General features: G+C 41.4%; 1 protein-coding gene across 10 annotated transcripts in view; it reads right to left on the bottom strand.

Annotated features, from left to right (window-relative positions):
- Positions 1 to 6,938: 6,938 nt before the first annotated feature.
- The window catches only part of PPP6R3 (protein phosphatase 6 regulatory subunit 3), a 46,958-nt gene continuing 34,400 nt past the window's right edge, over positions 6,939 to 19,496 (bottom strand). For 4 of the 10 annotated variants that reach the window (XM_026059117.1, XM_026059119.1, XM_026059118.1 and 1 more), the window contains 5 exons: positions 18,070 to 18,223; positions 16,559 to 16,665; positions 15,428 to 15,578; positions 12,350 to 12,472; positions 6,939 to 8,455 (listed from right to left, as the gene is read on the bottom strand). In XM_026059117.1, coding sequence (XP_025914902.1) covers positions 8,404 to 8,455; positions 12,350 to 12,472; positions 15,428 to 15,578; positions 16,559 to 16,665; positions 18,070 to 18,223 — 587 coding nt within the window. In that variant the 3' untranslated portion in view covers positions 6,939 to 8,403. The other 6 variants (XM_026059121.1, XM_026059122.1, XM_026059123.1 and 3 more) reach the window with 5 other exon arrangements.

The following is a 19,496-nucleotide window of genomic DNA, read 5'->3' as shown; positions in this document are numbered from 1 at the left end:
GGAGAGGAACCTCATGAAGTTCAACAAAGGCAAGTGCAGGGTCCTGCACCTAGGGAAGAAGAATCCCATGCACCAGTATAGCCTGGGGGGCTGACCTGCTTGAAAGCAGCTCTGCAGAGAAGGAGCTGGGGGTCCTGGTGGAAAACAAGTTGACCACGAGCCAGCAATGTGCCCTTGTGGCCAAGCAGGCCAATGGGGCCCTGGGGTGCATGAGGCAGAGTGTTGCCAGCAGGTCGAGGGAGGTGATTCTCCCCCTCTACTCAGCCCTGGTGAAGCCACATCTGGAGTGGTGGGTGCAGTTCTGGGCTCCCCAGTACAGGAGAGACATGGAGCTACAGGAGCAAGTGCAGTGAAAGGCTATGGAGATGTGGACTGTCTGGCCCTGGAGATATTCAAAAGGTGTCTGGGCAGTGTTCCAGTTGACCCTGCTTGAGCAGGAGGCTGGACTAGCTGATCTGCGGCAGTCCCTTCCACCCTTAATGACTCCGTGACATCAGGACAAAGCTCATAGTACAAAACTTAACTTTTATTCCAGTACAGGAAAAAACTGTTTTCATTTGAAATATTTGAAGAGGTAAAGCTGACACGGACAAAGAACACTAATTCGATATCACTTTTTCTGGAAAGTGATTTAGCAGACAGCTTCCAATGCCTGTAAACAAAGACAAGTTTGAAAATGCTGAGGATGGGGATGCATTTCTTAGCAAATCACAAGAGACTTATCAGTAGATAGCATCATCAAAAAATACATGAAAGGGAATATGTCCCCTCCAACACCTGGAGGGAAAAAAAAGGCATTTCGGATGTTCATCAGTGACACACTCCCCCCATACCTTCTAGATAAGGATTGATGAGATGAAGATTCATTTGGAGAGTACTGTGAGGCTGGACCACTTTTGTGAAAGCTCGTAACTCTCATCAAGTCTAATATATGTTTATTAGCAACAAATTTTCTGACCTGAAGAGTTAGAAAATTGATATAAGCCTATTAATAGCTGTTGCAGCCCTATAGAGCCACTGAAGCAAAAGAAAACCAACACAAACACACACAACCACCCCTGACCCAGTTAGTCATTGCCCAGTAAGCCATCTTTCTTTGAAAAGGCTGTATCCATATCCCCAAACAGCACGGTTATGTCTTTAGGAATCCAAAAGATAATCCAAGACATAATCAAGACATAATTTGATTGAGCGTAGGAAACCTAGGTTAACCTTTACAGCTAGGAACCTGCAATTTTTCAATTTTCATATATATGGAACAAATGTGAGTTACAAAATAACCAAGCACAGGGACAGATTTAGCTGTAACATTTGCATTAAGTGAGGGCCCTTCTATAATAACTAAAAGCATTCCTTCCATCCACATAGGCTTTCTTGGCATCATTGAAGGTATTTATGTGTATTAAGGTTCATTACTGTTTCACCAGTGGTAAGCTTCATGCATTACAGCAGATGATAAACTCCACTCCTTACAATTTAATTCACAGATTAAATAATTAATGGTTATTTTAAGAGAAACATTAGAAAATCAGTCATTTTTTTGTCTGATAAAAACAGTAGGGGATGGGATTGTGCCTGACACTTATTTTGATGTGGTGTTTTTATTTCAGACTTGACAGATGACCTGTTTGAAGCCCATCCTTGAAGTATAAAATTATATTTAAAACTGGCTCTTGATACTGCCATCAAAACTTACAAAAAACCCCCAACAACCTTGCTTACCAGGTAAAAACAGATGCAGTTCCTACAATAATGGCAAGTACATGGTCACTTAAGAGATTGGATGTGCTGCAGAAAGCCACAGTATAGAAGTGATTCTCTGCACTTAACTCTGCCCCCTACTACACAAAATAGGATTTGAGATATTTGTACACCAGCCTGTGAAAGTGGATAATACTAAGGGCTATTCTTTAATAGCTCAGGAATATTGCTTTCTCAGGCATGAAAGTAAAATCAAATAGAAAAATTAAATGACTTTTTTTAGACTAAACAGATGATATTAATAGATGGGTCCAAACAATTTAAGTTTTTAGATAAGGAAGCACACTAGTGTTACTGCAAGCATAATATGCAATACCAACAAATTACAGAAAAAGTGTTATTCCAGTCTTTTCACTCAAACATCTTTTGCAACAAGTGTTTCACCAGTACAAGTAGTGCCCAATTCTGCCTATATTTAAGTTTAATGACTGCTTAGGCTTTGTTTTTTTTTTTTGTTTTTTTTTTTGTGGGAGGCATTGCAAATTGCCTTCCAGAATTCCAGTGCTACAACCAAGACTGCTGAATTTGGTTTTTAGTTACAGCTTTCCACACTTTCTAATTAGATGGAGTGGTAGAGTTATCCACAGCATTAAAAAAGAAGCCCTCTTCATGGTCATGTGCAACATGGCTCTGCTGCTCAGAAGCTTCCTTGAGCTTCAGTCCCTGCAGGGCACAAACCTGTGAGCTACAACTGTTGCTGTGCCCTGACAGCTGCCAGGGACAGAAATCAGAGGACTTTGCAGCCCCTTAAGGGCTCTGCATGACCTTGGACATCGGAGATCAAGCAAACCTGTGTCACTGCCCAGCTGCCAGGTCTGCCTCCCTTGCAGGAGCAAGGCCCTTTTTTCTGCCTTAAGTAGGCAGCCTTTAGTGTGGCAGAGGGAAAATATAGGTGCTACTCAGATTTAGCTAGTTCTCGAGGGAGAGAGAAGCACAAAACTACAAGAATTTAGGCAGGGAACCCAGAGGATCTGCAAAGAGGCTGCAACATAACTCAAAAATAAATTGAGCAATCTACACAGCATGCGACAATCAAAGTTTGAGTGAGAGCTCACCTGGCCCACTTAAGTGGGTTAGAGGGAAAAAAATCATTAGGGAAACAAGACTACAAGATGTTCAAGGCTAAAGGCTTAACAGTAGATAAGTTTTGGGTTGCTGGACAACATCTTGGTCAGTGCTTGGAAGCGAGTTATATTTCACATTGCTACTGGAAACGAACTACATAGTTCCAATTTAGTTTCTCATGCTGGCAAACTCTAAAATTACAATTGCAACATAGTTAGTGACACCTAAGAAAAAGCAAGCAAAGCAAATGCATTCGCTGCAAGACAAGCACGATGCATCACGCAGACTGTAGATGATGAGCTGCACTCAGTTATGGCTTTTGAAACAATCTGATTTCAGACACGAGGCACTGCAGCTGTACGGGCAGCTAATAATTTGAAGAGGAAAGACAGAAGATGGAGTAGCATTTGTCTACATCATTTAAGTCTTCAGATACAGAGTAAGAATGGCTCTTCCCCCCCCCCTCTCATTTCACAGTTGCAACTACTGCCTCAATTTATATATTATATGCCACTTAGGAGTTTTATACCCATTATCAATTAGAGACTAGACTACTAAAATGGTTTGCTTTTCATTGCRCTAGTAAGCTATTTTATCTAGAACTATAAAAAAAGGCAATCAATTATAATCAGTGTTCTCCATACACACATTAGTCAAAGGCAAATTACTGGGCTCACAAAGTGGTAGGAGCGAAGAGAAATCCTACAGTCTTTGTTCTACAGAAGTGCAGAAGAGATGTTTGAATCACCTCTTCCAGCTTTAGACACGCGTGAAGTTGCTTACCAGCCTTCCCCTCTATTTAGTTTCTAAAACCTATGAAAAGAGAACATTTATAAATGCTGATTTCCTGTGCATGATTTTTGATTCTAATGACACTGGTGTCTTCATTTGCGTTCTACCCTGAGTCTTCGCGCTATCAAGTCTGCCAGGAGACATCAGACAGAAGAGCGTGCTGAGTACAACACTGTTCGGATTTTTAACATGTGGAAAGCAAGCATTACCTGTACCATRAAACTAATTCAAAGTTATTACTTTTTGTGTCCATCTCCCTAATTGTAATAGACTTTGAGTGTCGAAAAATCTCGGCTCCAGCACTGTTCCCCTTAACTCTGCAAGAAACTACCCTAATGATAAAGCTCTTACACAAATTTATGAGACTCCTTTATAAGGGAGCGTATTAGTCACTATCGACATAGCGCTGCCTGTCTTCACCTCTTGCAGTAAGAGCCCTATTGCAATCAATTTGATCCAAGTTTAAAATACTATATGAACTATACCACATGTACAGTACRTTATCAGTTCCACCTACAGCCACTTTAGAAGCTGCTATGACAGCAGGGCACAGAGCAGATCTTGCACACGTACTCAGAAAGCTGAAGATCCAATAAACACATGCCAGCTTAGAGTAAACACCACCTTTATTTCTCTTCGAAAGAAAAGCTATAGGTAATAGAGAAGCTTATGGTTATTTTGGGTTTCTAAACATTGTTATAGGTATGTAGAGCAGATCAAGGCCATGTATTACCTAGAAATTGTTCTTCCCTTCTCACACTTAACAGTCATCCCCCCCACAACCTCAGAAAGATTGTGTATGGTAGGGGAGGAGAGCAATACAACTTTTATCATGATCCAAGCAAAGCAGAGACCTCCATTAGGAATGTGGTACTACTTTTATGAGAGAATACCTTTGGCTACACCAAGCCTACACACACCCCCAGCAAGAAAGGCAGGGAGAGCAGCACCGACTGGAGCTCATCAGCAATCCAAGCGGATCTTAAGTAACAGTTTCCAATGGAAAAATAGAGCATCTTCATCACGCCCTGCAGAATCAACCACCAGTCTTGGGACAAACCTAACCACCATCCACAGACTAGGACAGGACAACAGCTAGATAAGCTTTACCTGAGCAAAGGGGACAAGCTGTGTCTCATGAGAGAGAACGCAAGATGCATAAGCTAAAAGTTAAATTTAAACAAAAAAAAGCTTTTTGTTGCTGCAATAACTTTTAGTCCAGTTTCCATTCCCGGCACAGGAAACAAAATGCAGACACTTTTAAAACAAAGCTTGAAGCACTCGTGCTCCATGGAAAGAGACTTTCCTATTTTGAGGCAGTCAGAAGTGATCTGTTTAAGTATATTAATAGAGCCATCAACCACATACAACACTTCCTGCTACAACCGTGTAAGATGCATGTCAAAACAAAATTATCTCCAAGGAAATTAAAGCTAATTTCAACAGGGAAATAACTTTATAATGAAAGATAGTAACTGGACCGGATTCTTCATCTGCATAGCTGCTCTTAAACCTTCACTGGAATTCACACCCTGAATCAATGTCGCAGTAAGTTTGCACAGGAGGATGCAGCCGACAATGCAGAACCCACCGTTTTTAAGAGGTAGATACAAAGTTTCCTGCTGGCAGAAGGTAGGATAGTGATTATCTCAAAAGCACRGGATACATTCACAACGATGGAATGAGGATGTTTACCCTCGTCTTCCCAGGAACTACCTACCCGTTTGCTGATCGGGGCAATGCTTATTGAATAAAAAGATCATATTGTTAAATCAAGCCAAAAACTTGTACTTTTAATTAAGCAGAATAGTTCTGCTATGAAATCTTGTACAAGGCTTACACTTAAAAAAAAAAAAGGGGGGGGGGGAAGGTTTGCACTGGTGCAATGGGTCAACAAGGCAAGATTCACCCTCTGCTATTTAACAGACACACAGGTGTGAGAAGGGAGGCAGTTGCCACTGGTCTGGCTGCTTTTGCCACACACTCCTGCTTAAGTAAAAACCCTTTACCAGAGAATTCCCAGAGGGTTAAATTCAGCATCATCACCCTTGGACATCAACTGAAATCAGTATTCCTCAGTTTGGAGCGACTGACCCTCTAGCCCTTTCAAAGAGCATCTGAAATATTCTAATACATGTATTTCGATACCAACAAAGTAAGCTTACTTAATCCTAACTGCAGCTAAATATGCTACAGGAACTCAAATCTGTGCAAAGATATTAGAGGTTAGTCTATCTTACAACTGCATTAAAATAACATTTAGTAAAAAGACAAGTTCTACCGTGAGTAAACTGAATTTGATTAAACAGGTTGGGTAACATAGCCATTCAGAAGAATTCTCCATATACCTCCACATCTTCCTAAACCTCTGTGAGCAGCATAAAGCGCTGGAAAAAACTGTATGTGCGCACATCGGGGTGTCCCCTTCCCCCACCAAAGCTTTCCCTTCAAGTTCAGGATTCCTGCTACAGGCAGCACAAACCCCTAAGTCCTTGTAGCTTGTGTGCAAATCACATCACAGAGCCTCTCTGAACAAGCTCACACGCACCAAACCCCGGTTCATCCCACGCTTACCTCACATCCTGCACGTGTCGTTAAAACTCTAGTAAATGCAACAGCTCGGACGAGCCCCCCGGGACCGCTGGAATCGGCACTAGGTGGGTCAGCCCACTTCGCCTCCATGCGCACCACTGCCAAGCCCCTGTTTGCACCGTTTAAGCAGAAGACAAACTGCATCAAAGAGGAAATTCCACTAAACACTTATCCCATCGCCACTCAACTGATGTTACAGCTCAGGAAGGGAGAAAAGGGGGACAACCTGCTCCCCCTCCTCATCCTTGAGCACCAGCATGACCCGGGCAGTGGGCTGATACTACAGTGCACTACCACAAAAAAAAGAGCAATAAACCTTAAGAGACTTGGCCAAACCGCAGGCAGCAGGGCTCGGTATTGGGATTTCTACCTGGATTCCAGTCCACTGTTGCAAGGCGGGAAGTGGCCTGGCCTCCAAAGCACCTTGTCCAATAGCAGACCAGAAAACAGTAGGAGCACAGCTGCCAACCTTGCTATCTTCAGTCGTGCAGCAAAAGACTCAACGCTAATACAAACATTTTTGGCAGAGCTGATCTGGAAGTAATTCTGAATTCGAGAAGGAACAATTTGCAAACTCGCTGGATTCCGTTATTTATGCACAAATAACAGGGTAACCATAGTTGCCACTTGTTTTCTTCCTCCATTCTCATACGGCTGATCGGTTTATAGCAGTTTGCAGCGACAAATCCCAGTGAAGCTTGCTGAAGGAAATGCAAGACAGGAAGAAATAAGGGCAATGCCATTATACATTTGTTTTTTTATTTCTGTACGCAATGTAATGTTTAGGCACGTTGCTCGGGACACTTTCTAAAATAAATCATTGGCCATTGTTTAGAGTATCCTTTTGGCTTTAAATACTGGTCAGGAAAACAAATGATGTAAAAATAAATGAATATAACTATTACAGAAATAAAAATGGATTTGCATCTAAAAGTGCAGGAGGTGAAGTACTTTAACCCTTTCACCAGACAATGTGGCAATATACAGTATATTGCTTCTGTTTGTTTGAGAAGGCTGTTGGAATTTTACACTGACATAGAAAATTATAAATTACACAGAATTAGTTTCCATAATCACTATATATATATACACAAACCAGCTGTGAAAAAACTGGTTCAGAACATACAAATGAAAGCCTCACACAGATCAGTACAGTGAAAGTAACAATTAACATGCTCCGCTGCCAAAATTTGTATTAAAAAAAACACTATATACTTTTAAAATGCATGTACTGTAATTACATTAGCAGCACGGGCATTTCATTTACTTGACTTGTCTAAGAGGATTACAGCGTTTTAAATACGCAGATTGTTCTGAAATGTTCCATCGTATAATGCTCGGTATTAAAGTAAATCTCGGTGAACGGGTTAAAAGGCAGGTGAATCACTTAAAAAACACAACAAGCCATGTGCACTTCAAATATTCTAGTGTTTCACCTGTAAGGTATTGTTTCAAGCAAACAAGACTTAACAGAACATATGGCTTTACAGTAACATCAATTTGTCAACTAAGTTGTAGCAATAAATACTTAAAATCTCTACCAATAGACTTACATTTTTGATCTGTTTTAAACAATACAGAAAACAATTACCAATTAAAAAACCTGTTGTAAAATGTTGAACACCAAAAAGTCTTATTTAAATCACTTTTGTAAGCTAAAACAACCAAAATAACATTTAGAGGGCATTTCAGTTCTACAATTCTTCGCCAACCTGGAAGAAACATGAATTCAGTTTTTTTCTTTTTTTCTTTTTACAAGGTGAAAAATGTATGAAAACTGCTAAATACTTTGGTCACACTAATTGTCAAATAGTTATGTCTCAAATACATTAGATTTGTGTATTCACTTTTTTTTTTTATAAAACTATTCTTACAGCCATTTTAACTATAGTAACACTACTGTCATTACACGGGTGGCAAGATCTTATTTCACAGGCCACCCGTTATTTAGAACAATACAATATAAACATACGCAAAAATTATTGGTATTTCTCAATGTGCAATATTTTTACACTTATGAATTTCTGTACAATGTCTTAAAATCTAGAATATAAATGTTGCTGGTCCTGATCCCTTGCGAAATTAGTGCAGCAGTGACTGGCTTCAACAGGCTCTAGATGAAATCCTCAAGAAACACTCAACCCCCTGGATAGCAGTTCATTTTCTTCAGCCAACAGCAGTAGACATCACATATCATACAGGGCCATTAACAGAAGTCTCTCCTAAAAGGGTGCGTTGATCAGTCCTAGGAAGCCAAAAAAGGATGTAAGCGTACAAGAAACAAGAAGGGACCAAAATAAGTTCAGATAAGCGCAACCCCCCCCAAAATCACGTGTCACAGAGGTCTTCCTAGAACAGAATTCTACCGGAGTTGAAAAGAGGCAACAAGCAGCTAATAACACTCTCGGCCCATTCCTCCTCTTGAGCCCAGCATTACCCCTTTATTGCCTAATTAACGAAGCTTAAAATTAACTAAGCACACCAGTGAAAAGCACTTGATCTTTATTAAAATTAATTGAATGATCTCTATAAACACAGATATTCCCCTGAGGGGAATCACTAATAAAAGCACATTTGTGATACTTCTCATGGTACCAAAAGGTCTAAAGATAGCTACTTATTTTCAAGTGCAAAGACATAACAGAAAAAAATAGTGTTTAAAAATTGCTTTAGTACTAATCTAATCTGTAAGACAGTTTTACAAATACTTTGAATTTCAGTCCATTAGTGTGAAAGACTCAGGAAGGAGAATAACGAGCAAACCTGCAGGAGCTAAAAGAAAAACAGCAGCATGTAGCTTTCTAGCTACGAGAAAGTCCAGTGCAAACGTGCCGGCTCACTTGCTCCCAGGCCAACGCAAATGAAGAAATCAATCAGTTGTGCATGRGAACATGAAGAATTTCAAGCAACCAAAGCCCCAAATCCTCAAATCCTCAGCTTCCGTTCAGCGCAACTCTATTGAACGCGTTTGAAGATTCCTTTAAGGGCTGTAAATACCACTCGGAACCACGCGTGAGGACAGATACCTGTAACTCCTGTTCTCTGCTGGTGAACATCACAGAGAAGCCACACTCTTGGGTCCRTGCTCTACATGCATATGACCAGCAGGAGTCCCCTAGCTAAGTCTTTGGCTGCTAAGCGCTAAAAAACACTTCTTTAAGAAGATATGGACACATTAGAAAAGAGAYGAGACAGCACTAGACAAAGTCAAACACTTGAGAGAAACCGGGAAGAGACAAGYGTTTCATGGACTGGAGGCCTGACAGTCCACACAGCTGCAGCAGTAAGTCATTTACTACCGACTGGGGGGAAAAAAACAACCCATGACAAACCAGGGCTCCTAGCAGAGATGATTACTGCTGGCTCTCAGCCCAAGACCTACCTAGGGGACTCCTCGCACCAGTAACACATGCATGGAGCCCCCAAAGCACAATTAAGTTCGCCTAGATATTCATCCCGCGCTCCCAGGAGGATCTGCTGTGACAGCCACCCTTAGAGAAAGCACCGAGCTCTGCCGGAGCCAGCGGGGCTCGCTGGAAGRAGTCCTGCGGAGGTTTGCGGGCAACTCGAAAGCAATCCCAGCAACTGCTAGCTAGGAGAGCCCTCTGTTGGTTTGGACCGGCAGCTCGCTACTCTCGAGGCCATCGCCTAGTATCCAAGGCCTTTTTGCTTCTCTACAATATAATGCTCCTCAGGATAAAAAAAAGCATATCTATATCTTTCTATCTCCTCTTGATAAAAATACCACCTTCGGATAAAGAAGGAGTTGTGAAAGGGGGGGGGTCTCTGGGTTTCCCACTTCAACTAAAATATACTTATTTTTCAATTAGAATCCATTTCTTGACTAAATTTATGGAATATATYCAAGTAGAAAGTTCTGGTTTGCAGAAAAAGACAGCAGCATTCTCGGGTGAAACAGCACCAGAGAGCTAAAACGTACCTGCTCGCGAACGAGTCGCGAGAGAACAGAATCTGAACTTTGTCAAGTATCTTTGCGTCTTTCTTAAACAGTTTGCCTAAGGGATAACAGGCAACTCCACTGCGTGTTGTGGTTAAAACACACGCACGCACAGGGCTATAATCCATCTTGGCTTATAGCATTTCCATTTTGTCTTCAACAGTAAGCTAGGTGTATAATAGTGTCCAGATGGTCTTAAAAATGATTGCTTCTTTCACAAGAGACTTTCACACTTTTGTCAGAAATATCAACTTTTTCGAATAACAGCCAAAACCTACAGAAGTTGAAAAAACACCATAGCTTTTAAACTGTTAAAACTCAACTAGTTCCATACCGATTCAGAATATAAATACAGAATCATACCTCTGTCTATACTGCGAGGCAAAACTGACTCCTGGAATTGCTTTTCACTAACTGGAGCCCTCTCCCCCTTCGAACCATGCTCACAAGCCCCCAGCTGCGACGGGAAGGCAGCGGGCACAGCCCGACACCCCCCCCAGGCGCTACCACGCTCTGCCCTGCGGGCCGGGCAGCAGAGCCAGGGATTGCTCAGGGCACAGAGCAAGTACATGGTATTTCAGCTCTCCTTCTGCGTGACTTTTGAGTCCGGTTCCTCTGGGCATCCATGGCACAGGAATTTGTACTGTACTTGTAGCCTTAATACAGCGAATCAAGCCTGGGGGGCTCCAGTACCCTGATGTGCAGCAAGGAGTTATTTCAAGCAGGAAAACAGTGAACTCTTCTCTGGCGATTAGTTACAAAGAACTTATGAATCTGAAGCGATCTAGAAAACGAGAACTCCCCCCACCTTGCGCTGAGCTGCGTAGCGCGTGGACTAGCTCAACCACAACACTTCTGCCTCCAGCAGCGAGATCTAGCTGCCTGTGCTGCCTCATCTGGGCTGGTGAGACTTTGAGGGGAAGGGGGCAGAAGCCTGGCAAAGCCATGTTCACATCCAAAGAGGAGCTGGAAGCTACTTCTGTCAAACACTGCTCTGATCTAGCTCCCAAGTAAGGTTTGCAGGGAACACTGTCTTCAAGGGTGGTGGGCTTCTCACCTAGTTTAAGCTCTTCACTATTTTAGGCTTCTGATGCAAGTTTAAGGTGAATCCTACTCTAGAAGCACTGAGTTTTCTCCCCTCACTGAAGTCTAGAAAATACCTCAGATGTGAAACATTTGCAGTCAATACTTCTGACATTTGGCAATTAATCTCACCCTATGTGCTTCTGACTTCAGTGAAGCTGTACTACACTTCAAGTTGGTTCTGACTGCTTCTGGATTTCACTTTAACTTGGGAGGCAAAAAATAAGCCAAAACAAGTACTTCAACACGAAATCAAACAGGAAAAAAAAAAAAAAATACTGCCAGATGCCTTTTTTGGAGGAAGCAGTCCTGACAGCTTAAAAGAAACATTTATGCAAGAACAGCTTTCTGTGTTTGGTGGAGGTCCCCTCCAAATTGCATCTTGAGTTACTATTCTCTGAAACCGCACCACTAGCCAAGCTGCCAAGGCAAAACATCCTCATTTCTTTCCTCCGATAAGCATGCTGAACAATCCAGGTTGCTCCAAATTTCAAGAGGATTTTATTTGAAACAAATGGCTTACATACTTTGAACAGTTTGTCCAAATCTACAAGCATTCAGATCAGTATCTGATAAAGACAAGGGTACAAACAGTAACTGTTTCAAAATTACAGGCAATTATTTGACTAGCTTCACAGTCAAGTGTGACTTAAGGCACCATTTCCTTTCCACACAGCTGCATTTATGGATCCCCCCCAACCGTACTGTAGTCGGAAGAAAAACAGCCCTAGTTTATACGTGTTCTCAGGACACAAAGTCAAACTTAATCCACTAAACTTCCCGCCCCATACACAGACTTTTCACAATTGTATCAAGTCACTATTCAAACTCCTCATATATCACAAAACAGAACGGGAATATTTACAACATCCTACAAGACAAATACAAGGTAAATCAGCTTCACAACTCAGGAGTCTTGGTATCAGTAGAAAACACAACTTACAAGATTCATGTAAAATAGATGCAAGAGTCAATTTAGGAGGAATTAAACTAAGAGCTGATCAAAATGGACATGGAGGAATATCTTTGGATCAGCCCTACTAGGAAAACACGCAAACTGCTGCTCAGAGGATTGAAAGCACCCTTGAATGCCGTTACCTCTGTTCTGGACTGCTGCTAGTAGGTTGTAGAGTAGAAGGAGCCTCTTCCGCAACCTCTGCGTTCTCCTCCACCACGTATTTACAAGAAGCATCCTGCGAGGTAGACAGTTTTCCTTCCTCACTGAACAAAAGAAACAAGTTATTTAATTTTCAGTTTAGTTATGGGGAACTTCGCACAACACTATGAACTCAGGAAAAGGGTTTGTATTTCACATGCAAATGGATTTTGAATTATGACTGAAATATGAAGATCAAGCAACATGGCTCTGGACTTTGCAAATATCCAGCAATGCACTGGTGTTCACATCCATTAAAACTTGACTGGAAAAGGAGGCAGGAAATACAATGAGCACAAATAAGACCGGAGAGGAAATAAGGAAAGCGTGTGATGCCTGAAGTGGTAACAGCAACAGTTACTGTACATACCGATAGGATTTCAACACTCTGAAGCCAAAAGTATGCAAAATGGAAGGAAAGAGGTATAAAAGAATTTCAAGATTCCCTTAGAAACTGCCATGAATAAAGTTTGCCCGTGAAGCAGATGAGCAGAGTCATATTAACTCATCACCACCTTTATTAAACTCCACCGCCTYCGTAGCCAAGTGGAACAAGCATCTTAGACAGGAGTGACAGCACCCCCATTTCACAAACTTCCTTTCCCMGGGCCAAAGCTAAACACGGTTCTGCGAATGAGCAATACGCCCACGCTAGGCAAGACGCGACCTTGGAACCAGGCAGGCTCAAGAGCAATCGGTAAACACATGCTTGTGTCTCRCCTTTCAAATAAAGCTTTTCTGCCTCTTTATCCTGCTTTTTCCCACCTCCGCTACACCACTGCGACCACGCTAACATACAAGCGTGGCTGTACACCTACCTACAGGGAGCCTGAGAGAAGGCAGCTCTGAAGGAGACACAAGGATCAATTTTACTCCTCTGTAGCAATAAATCTACATATGTAAAACATCATGAGTATTTTAAAAACCACTATCCTCTGCTGATTGCTCTATTTTTAGAGTTCTCCTTTCAACAGATCCTTTTTCTTTCAACTGATCCTCCTCTCCTCCCATACCTCCTTAGATAGCTGCATAACCCATTAAAATATTCTTTCGCATTGCAAGCTCTCATCAAGATCCAGTTTTCCAGATACACTTCTTGTATTTATTCAAAATACTAGTCACACTCCCCATGAACACCCTGCCTGGGTAGTCACCCCCAGACACCTTTTTAAGGGGGAGTTTCTGGTCTCCTTCTCCCTTGCTTCATTAGTTAAAACAAACAAACAAAAACACAAAGCCCACACTCTCGTCTCCACAGCTTTCCACAAATTAACCATTCCTACTTACCTTATGATGCTCCCTTCCTCCCAACACTGACTCCATAACCACTCATTTTCTATCGGCAAAACCCGACACAAAACCCAAGGGCAGGAGTATCCCGCTTTGCCAGGGGCAAATCCCCCCAGGGAAGATCCCAGATTCGTATCCTCTCCTCTTCCACCTGGGCATCCGTCTAACTGCAGGAATCCACGTGCTGACCCCTCCACTCAGATAAGTAACTCCACGAAGGGAGGCAGGAGCTGCCGTCACATGCTGCCTTCTAACGTTAACTTAGCTTTTCCCCCCCCTTATCGGAAGCCACAGAGCTTTGTGCAAACTGAAGCAATTTAAGAAGGCAAAAATCTAAACATTCAACAGAACAAACACACAAATCATACAAATGTTACCTAAAATACAGAAAAAATTGGGCAGCAGATGCATCATTTATTCAAGCACTAGGTCAAAAAGCCACTGCGGTTTCATGCTATGTCATCATCGCATCCCTCCTCTAAATGGCTGTGGTTCAATTCCTCTACCAATTCTGTTCGATTTATAGGCACTGTGCAGCCAGAAATGCTCCCTCCACCATCCTGAAAACACCAGGAATTAATCAGGTGCTAAAAGGGATTAGGAATATTTGAAACAAGAGTTTATTGCTTGCATAGTTAAATGGATGGAAACAAGAGTGACTGAACACTTCTGCTTCAACTCCTGAAGCCTCCAGAAAGAACAGCAGGTATCTACTACCACAAACAGGGGACAATTAGAAATGAAATGAATTTAAAAAAAGGCTAATGGAAGGACTCACACAGGGAAGTTTCTTCTACTGAGATGGATTAGTCCTTGGAAGCAAACTCCCAAGACATACGGTCGATTTTTGTTTTCAATTTTTAAAGCTGGAAGACTAGGAATACTAGGAAGTAATTCTGCAAGAGTGAAGACAGGGCTGGATACACCAATGCTACTAGAATGTTCTAATCTCTCAAGATGGGGGAGAAAAAGCAGCTTCAATGAATACAGGCAAAATGACTTGTGCAGGTCAGATTGATTGTTGCCTCAGTTTTCCTAAAGTTTTGATACTAAAAGAACCGTTTCATCACTTAACACCTAGTATACCAGAAAGAAATATGTTTCATTCCCATACAAGGGCCACTGTGTTGACATATGTCATACGGCATGTAACCACGTTATAAGATCATTATTCCTAAATCAAATGCTTCATATCACAAGTTACCAAAATTAAAAGGTTTGTTCTCTCAGTTATTCCAGAATTCTACATGCCACCTACAGTCCAGAACAGATTTGACACTATCACCCGCACCAGTATCAGCCATCATCCAAAGTGTCCGATGAGTTACTCGCACAAGCGGTGCCTGGTGGCCTTCAACCTCTCTCCTCAAGCTGCTTGGATGAGGAAGATCAAATTCCCATCTGAAAACCACCAGTTCTGTGCAAAATTTGAAATGCTTTAGCTTTCACGTGTGAAATGCATCAGGCTTAAAAGTTATTGCAAAGCTGGCCATAATCTTCTGGGCAGCTTCACTTAAAACCTCCCACTGCATATTAAAGCTGGATAAGGGAAACTACGTTCTAGTAACTAGAATCAGAAGTAAAATTTTAGAACATAGTCATTTTGGAAAAAAGTTTCCAGTTAAAGCCTTAGGAATTATTACGTGTAAAGAACTCTTCTTGAAGACAGGTAATGTTACATCAACAGTGCTTATTTTAAGAGTGGGAAGACAATAAATAGGTATTCTCACCTTTTGAAGACAGCTGTTTCAGTTTTAGCATCTACAGTAAGGCTCAGTGTCTCCTTCATGCTGCCGTTCATTACTGTTTCAGTTACCTTGTCTGCATTTTCTGCATCATCCTCTCCATCCGAGCTGGCCTCCATAGCAACACTTCCCGGGGCTAGATATCAAGAAGCACTTTAGTATATTGCTAGTTATGTTTGTATTTCATGAGCAAGCAGCGCACTCTACATAGCTAGAATCAATTTTTCTGCAGCTTTGTACACTTCTCAMATCTTTCGTTGCAGAGACCAGTTTTCTGCAGCTTCCCACTATACACATACATACAGCATAAGTACTTCATACAGAGGTTTTAAGGGGGGGAAAAAAGCAACGCCTCCCCAAACATGCCAGAATTATTGTTTTTTCCATTTTTCAAGCCAGTTAGCAGTTTAGATTGGCAATGGTTACTGAAACATGTTTGTCTGCACAAGATTTTAACAGAATTATAGTGACAGAGTTTTCTGTAGGGTCACAATTACTGCAAAGAAAGTCTACATGGTCAATGTACAAATTTGCTGATAAATTTTCAAGTACAGACAAGCCTTAGGTTTGAAGTCCAAGGAAGCTGGACTTCTCAACACTTCCTGTTCTGTCTGCTAGTAACATGTGCAGAAAGTTAATTAATACAGGTTTGGCTTTTAATCAGTTCGCATATGTAGGGAAGAAGGAATGAGTGTGTGCATACAGGGGAGGTAAATGGAAAAGGATGGAGCAGGAAGGGGAAATTCGTAGCTACAGGCCTCCTGCCACATGAGAAGAGACTAGAGGCTACAACTCTTCTTGGGCATCACGTCAGCTCATTAAATGCTGACGCAAACAAGGCTTGTCTAATACAGTACAGTTAGCTTCCATGTAATGCTTTTCTGTTCATGACATAAAAGCAATTTTTAAGAGGACAGTAACACTGGTTCCCATTTTAAACAGGAAAACTTCAGTTCAGAATGCCTTTGACAAGTCATTTTCATCATCTGGCAGAACAGCAGCAGAGCCTCAGAGAGGCCTCGGGAGACCTGAATTTTAAAGTTCAGGCAGGTCTCTCTCAGGCACAACTCTTACAATCAGTTTGTTTGCATTTCTGAGTAACTGCAGTGTACTTACTCTCCAGCTGTGTTGCAAGAGCAGTTACGTTTGCACTCAAGGGATCCATGGGCTCTGCATTAGTTTCCATTTCCACAGGAGAATTACTTCTTAAGGAATCTTTTGAACTTCAAATACAAAAGTAAAAAAAGTTTTAGAAACATGTCTGAACAGCAGAACGAAGCTTACTCTTAAAACGGTATTTTTAGTTCTATCACAGCTACGAGACCTCGAACTTGACTGAAACCAAATGATGCCGAGACTCCTCCGTATGTGCTAAGGCACACTAAGCACACAAACTTAGGTAATGCAAAAACCACCAGAACTGAGCTCGCTGAGGGTTTGTTTGTGTTTTATTTCTGTTTGTTTTGATTAAAAGGAGGAGTGGAAACTTCCTGGCTAAATATGGCATATCAAGTATTCCTGGCTCCTCGCAGTATGTTTCCAACATCAGCTGTCTTTCTGAGCACATTCTCTTTGGGATCTGAAAGATCCAAAGACAGTTTTCTGCAGAGACTGCCAACAGTCCTCAATCGTCACCAACAGCAGATGTGAATTTACACTGCAATTTGCTTTTCTAACAGTATCTACAGAACAGTCACAAGTTGCTCATTCTGAAGGAACCCAAAAGCAACATCAAATTTTGACCACTTAACACACTTAATTCACTCCTCACCTTTGCAGTTCTATCCACTAATGCTGCAACTCCAAGTCTTCATTTTCCAAACCAATAACCCTTTGTTACCAACCTACCTGCCCCAAACGTGAAACAAAACACTGCTTTATGGTGGAAGTCAGAAGTGTTATGGGACTATAACAACTAAATGAAGGTAAAAACTACAAATTGCCATTCTTATGTCAGAGCCTTTTAAGGCCCAGGCAGACAGATCATAGCAAGAAGCATAGAGGCAACGCTTTCCTGATTGAAAGAGATACTTCTTGACTGCCAATGTTTGGCAAGTCAAGATTTGTACCTACATGGATAATTGGGGACCTCCTCATTACACAGAGAACTTAGTTGTTTTTTGACGCAATGTTCAAGCCAAAAAAAGGAAAGTGTACGTCAGGCATTCTCTAAATACCACAGGGCAGCCTAACCTAGGCATCACACCCACAGAACCAGGTGGTTTTCAGGAAGAACACACTTGTTCTGTAACACCCCAAATCCAGAACTATCATAGAAGTTTTGCTGCCTTCCCATTCCATGGTCACATCCCTTTCTTTAAATAAGTAAATAATTAAGTAAAAAGCACACCCTAGTATCCAAGGACCCAAACACTTAAAGAAACAAAAACAACAACAAAAACTAGGACAATGGCACTTTAGGATACACTCACCCTACAAAAAGGAACTATGTTGTAATCAGATCACACAAAGTCATACTGTTAAATGGGGCCCCCCCTTCAGACACTATACACCCTATAACCGCACCGAAACACTGCAACACAGGCTTGGGGGCAGAGACGCCCCAAACGGCAGCTGCCATTACATATGGCACTTCAGAACTTGCCCTGGATCGCTAACACGCTTACCTCAGAGAGGAGGTGAACTCGGTAAAGGAAGCCCAGCCAGTCTCTTTGGCCGGCATAGGTTCTTCTGTGCTCCACACATCAGACCCAACCGAATCCAGGTTGGCACCATGCGCAGTCTCCATGGGTACGTCAAAGTTAGCTGACCAGTTTGGTGCTAGAAACGATCAACAAGTTCATTAGCAACAGATTTCCTTAAGTAACATGAATACCCATATCCTTAATGCACTGATTCTCTATAAACATCCCCCAAAAAGCAGCAAAATTCTTAACTATAGACTTTAATGCACATGCAGCAGTTCTGTATACTGTCAAAAAGTGAAGACATTTCTTAAAAGGGAAATTCTGCTGGTAAGGCAGAATTTTAATAGCAGTAACTCACAGCACTCTGCAAAAGACAATGCAACTTATCTGAAGATGATAATAAACCATATTAGCTCACAGGTGTAATCCCACTTTATCTTTTAACCTAAAACCAACATTTGCCATCATCTTCAACACTAATTTCTAAAATAACAATGTATACATATTTTAGATCTTAAGAGTTTTCATCCCTTATTCACCATTTCCTAGGCACATTTTCCTCCACACAGGAAAGAAAGTGAGCAAGCCAACTTAAATATGGATACTAATTTCTCATGCACTAACAGCACTGCTAAATTTCAGAAAAGCTTAAGATCTTTTTGAGCTTTTAAGTATTTATTGGGATTTTAATTCTTGGAGCAAATTTGACTTAAAAGCGTTTAATTTAGGATAGGTCAATTCAAAATACTTCACCTACCCAAGGGAGATTTTTTTTCATTAACACTTACATACAAAAAAACAGGCTGAAAAGGAAGCTCTGACTAGCAATTAGAAATTCCAACCCAGGCAGATATGGGAGGAGACCCACATGGATCAAAACTTGTTTGACACACAGATGCCAACGACACCAATCTGACAAAAGAAAAGAAAACCCTTAACTTTTCCTTCTATTTTAATTTTCTTACAGTCTAGATAAAAAAAACACAGGACTTATTTACCTACAGATGTTGCCAATTTAACTAAAGTCATTTTAGTCTACTCTAACTTGTGAAAACTGATGGAATTGTTTTAAAAGTGAGTTAAGTTTCCGTGTAAGAGTCTGATGCACATCTTAAACATGAGACAAAACAAGCCAACAAATCTAGGTTGGTCTATTCTGGGAGTCTTTTAAAAGAGCATTGTAAGATAAAAGTTGGTCTGAAAGGCTTCCAGTAAATATAACAGTATTTTAAGTTGCAAGATTATTAGCCTATCAATTTTGTAGGCATTCAAAATYGGTAAGTGTTTAAGTTGCATCCTTCTCTTTTTTCCCCCCCCTCGAAGAGGGGAATCTGAATTTTGGAGATACTACTGTAGCTTGGCTCAAGACATGCAAGGATTTCAAACCTCCCAATATTTGCATGCTC

Source organism: Apteryx rowi, unplaced genomic scaffold (genome assembly GCF_003343035.1).
Source record: "Apteryx rowi isolate R43461 unplaced genomic scaffold, aptRow1 scaffold_152, whole genome shotgun sequence".
In the NCBI taxonomy this organism is placed as follows: Eukaryota; Metazoa; Chordata; class Aves; order Apterygiformes; family Apterygidae; genus Apteryx; species Apteryx rowi.
The sequence above is the reverse complement of the archived record's forward strand: the minus strand, read 5'-3'. Positions and strand labels throughout refer to the sequence as shown.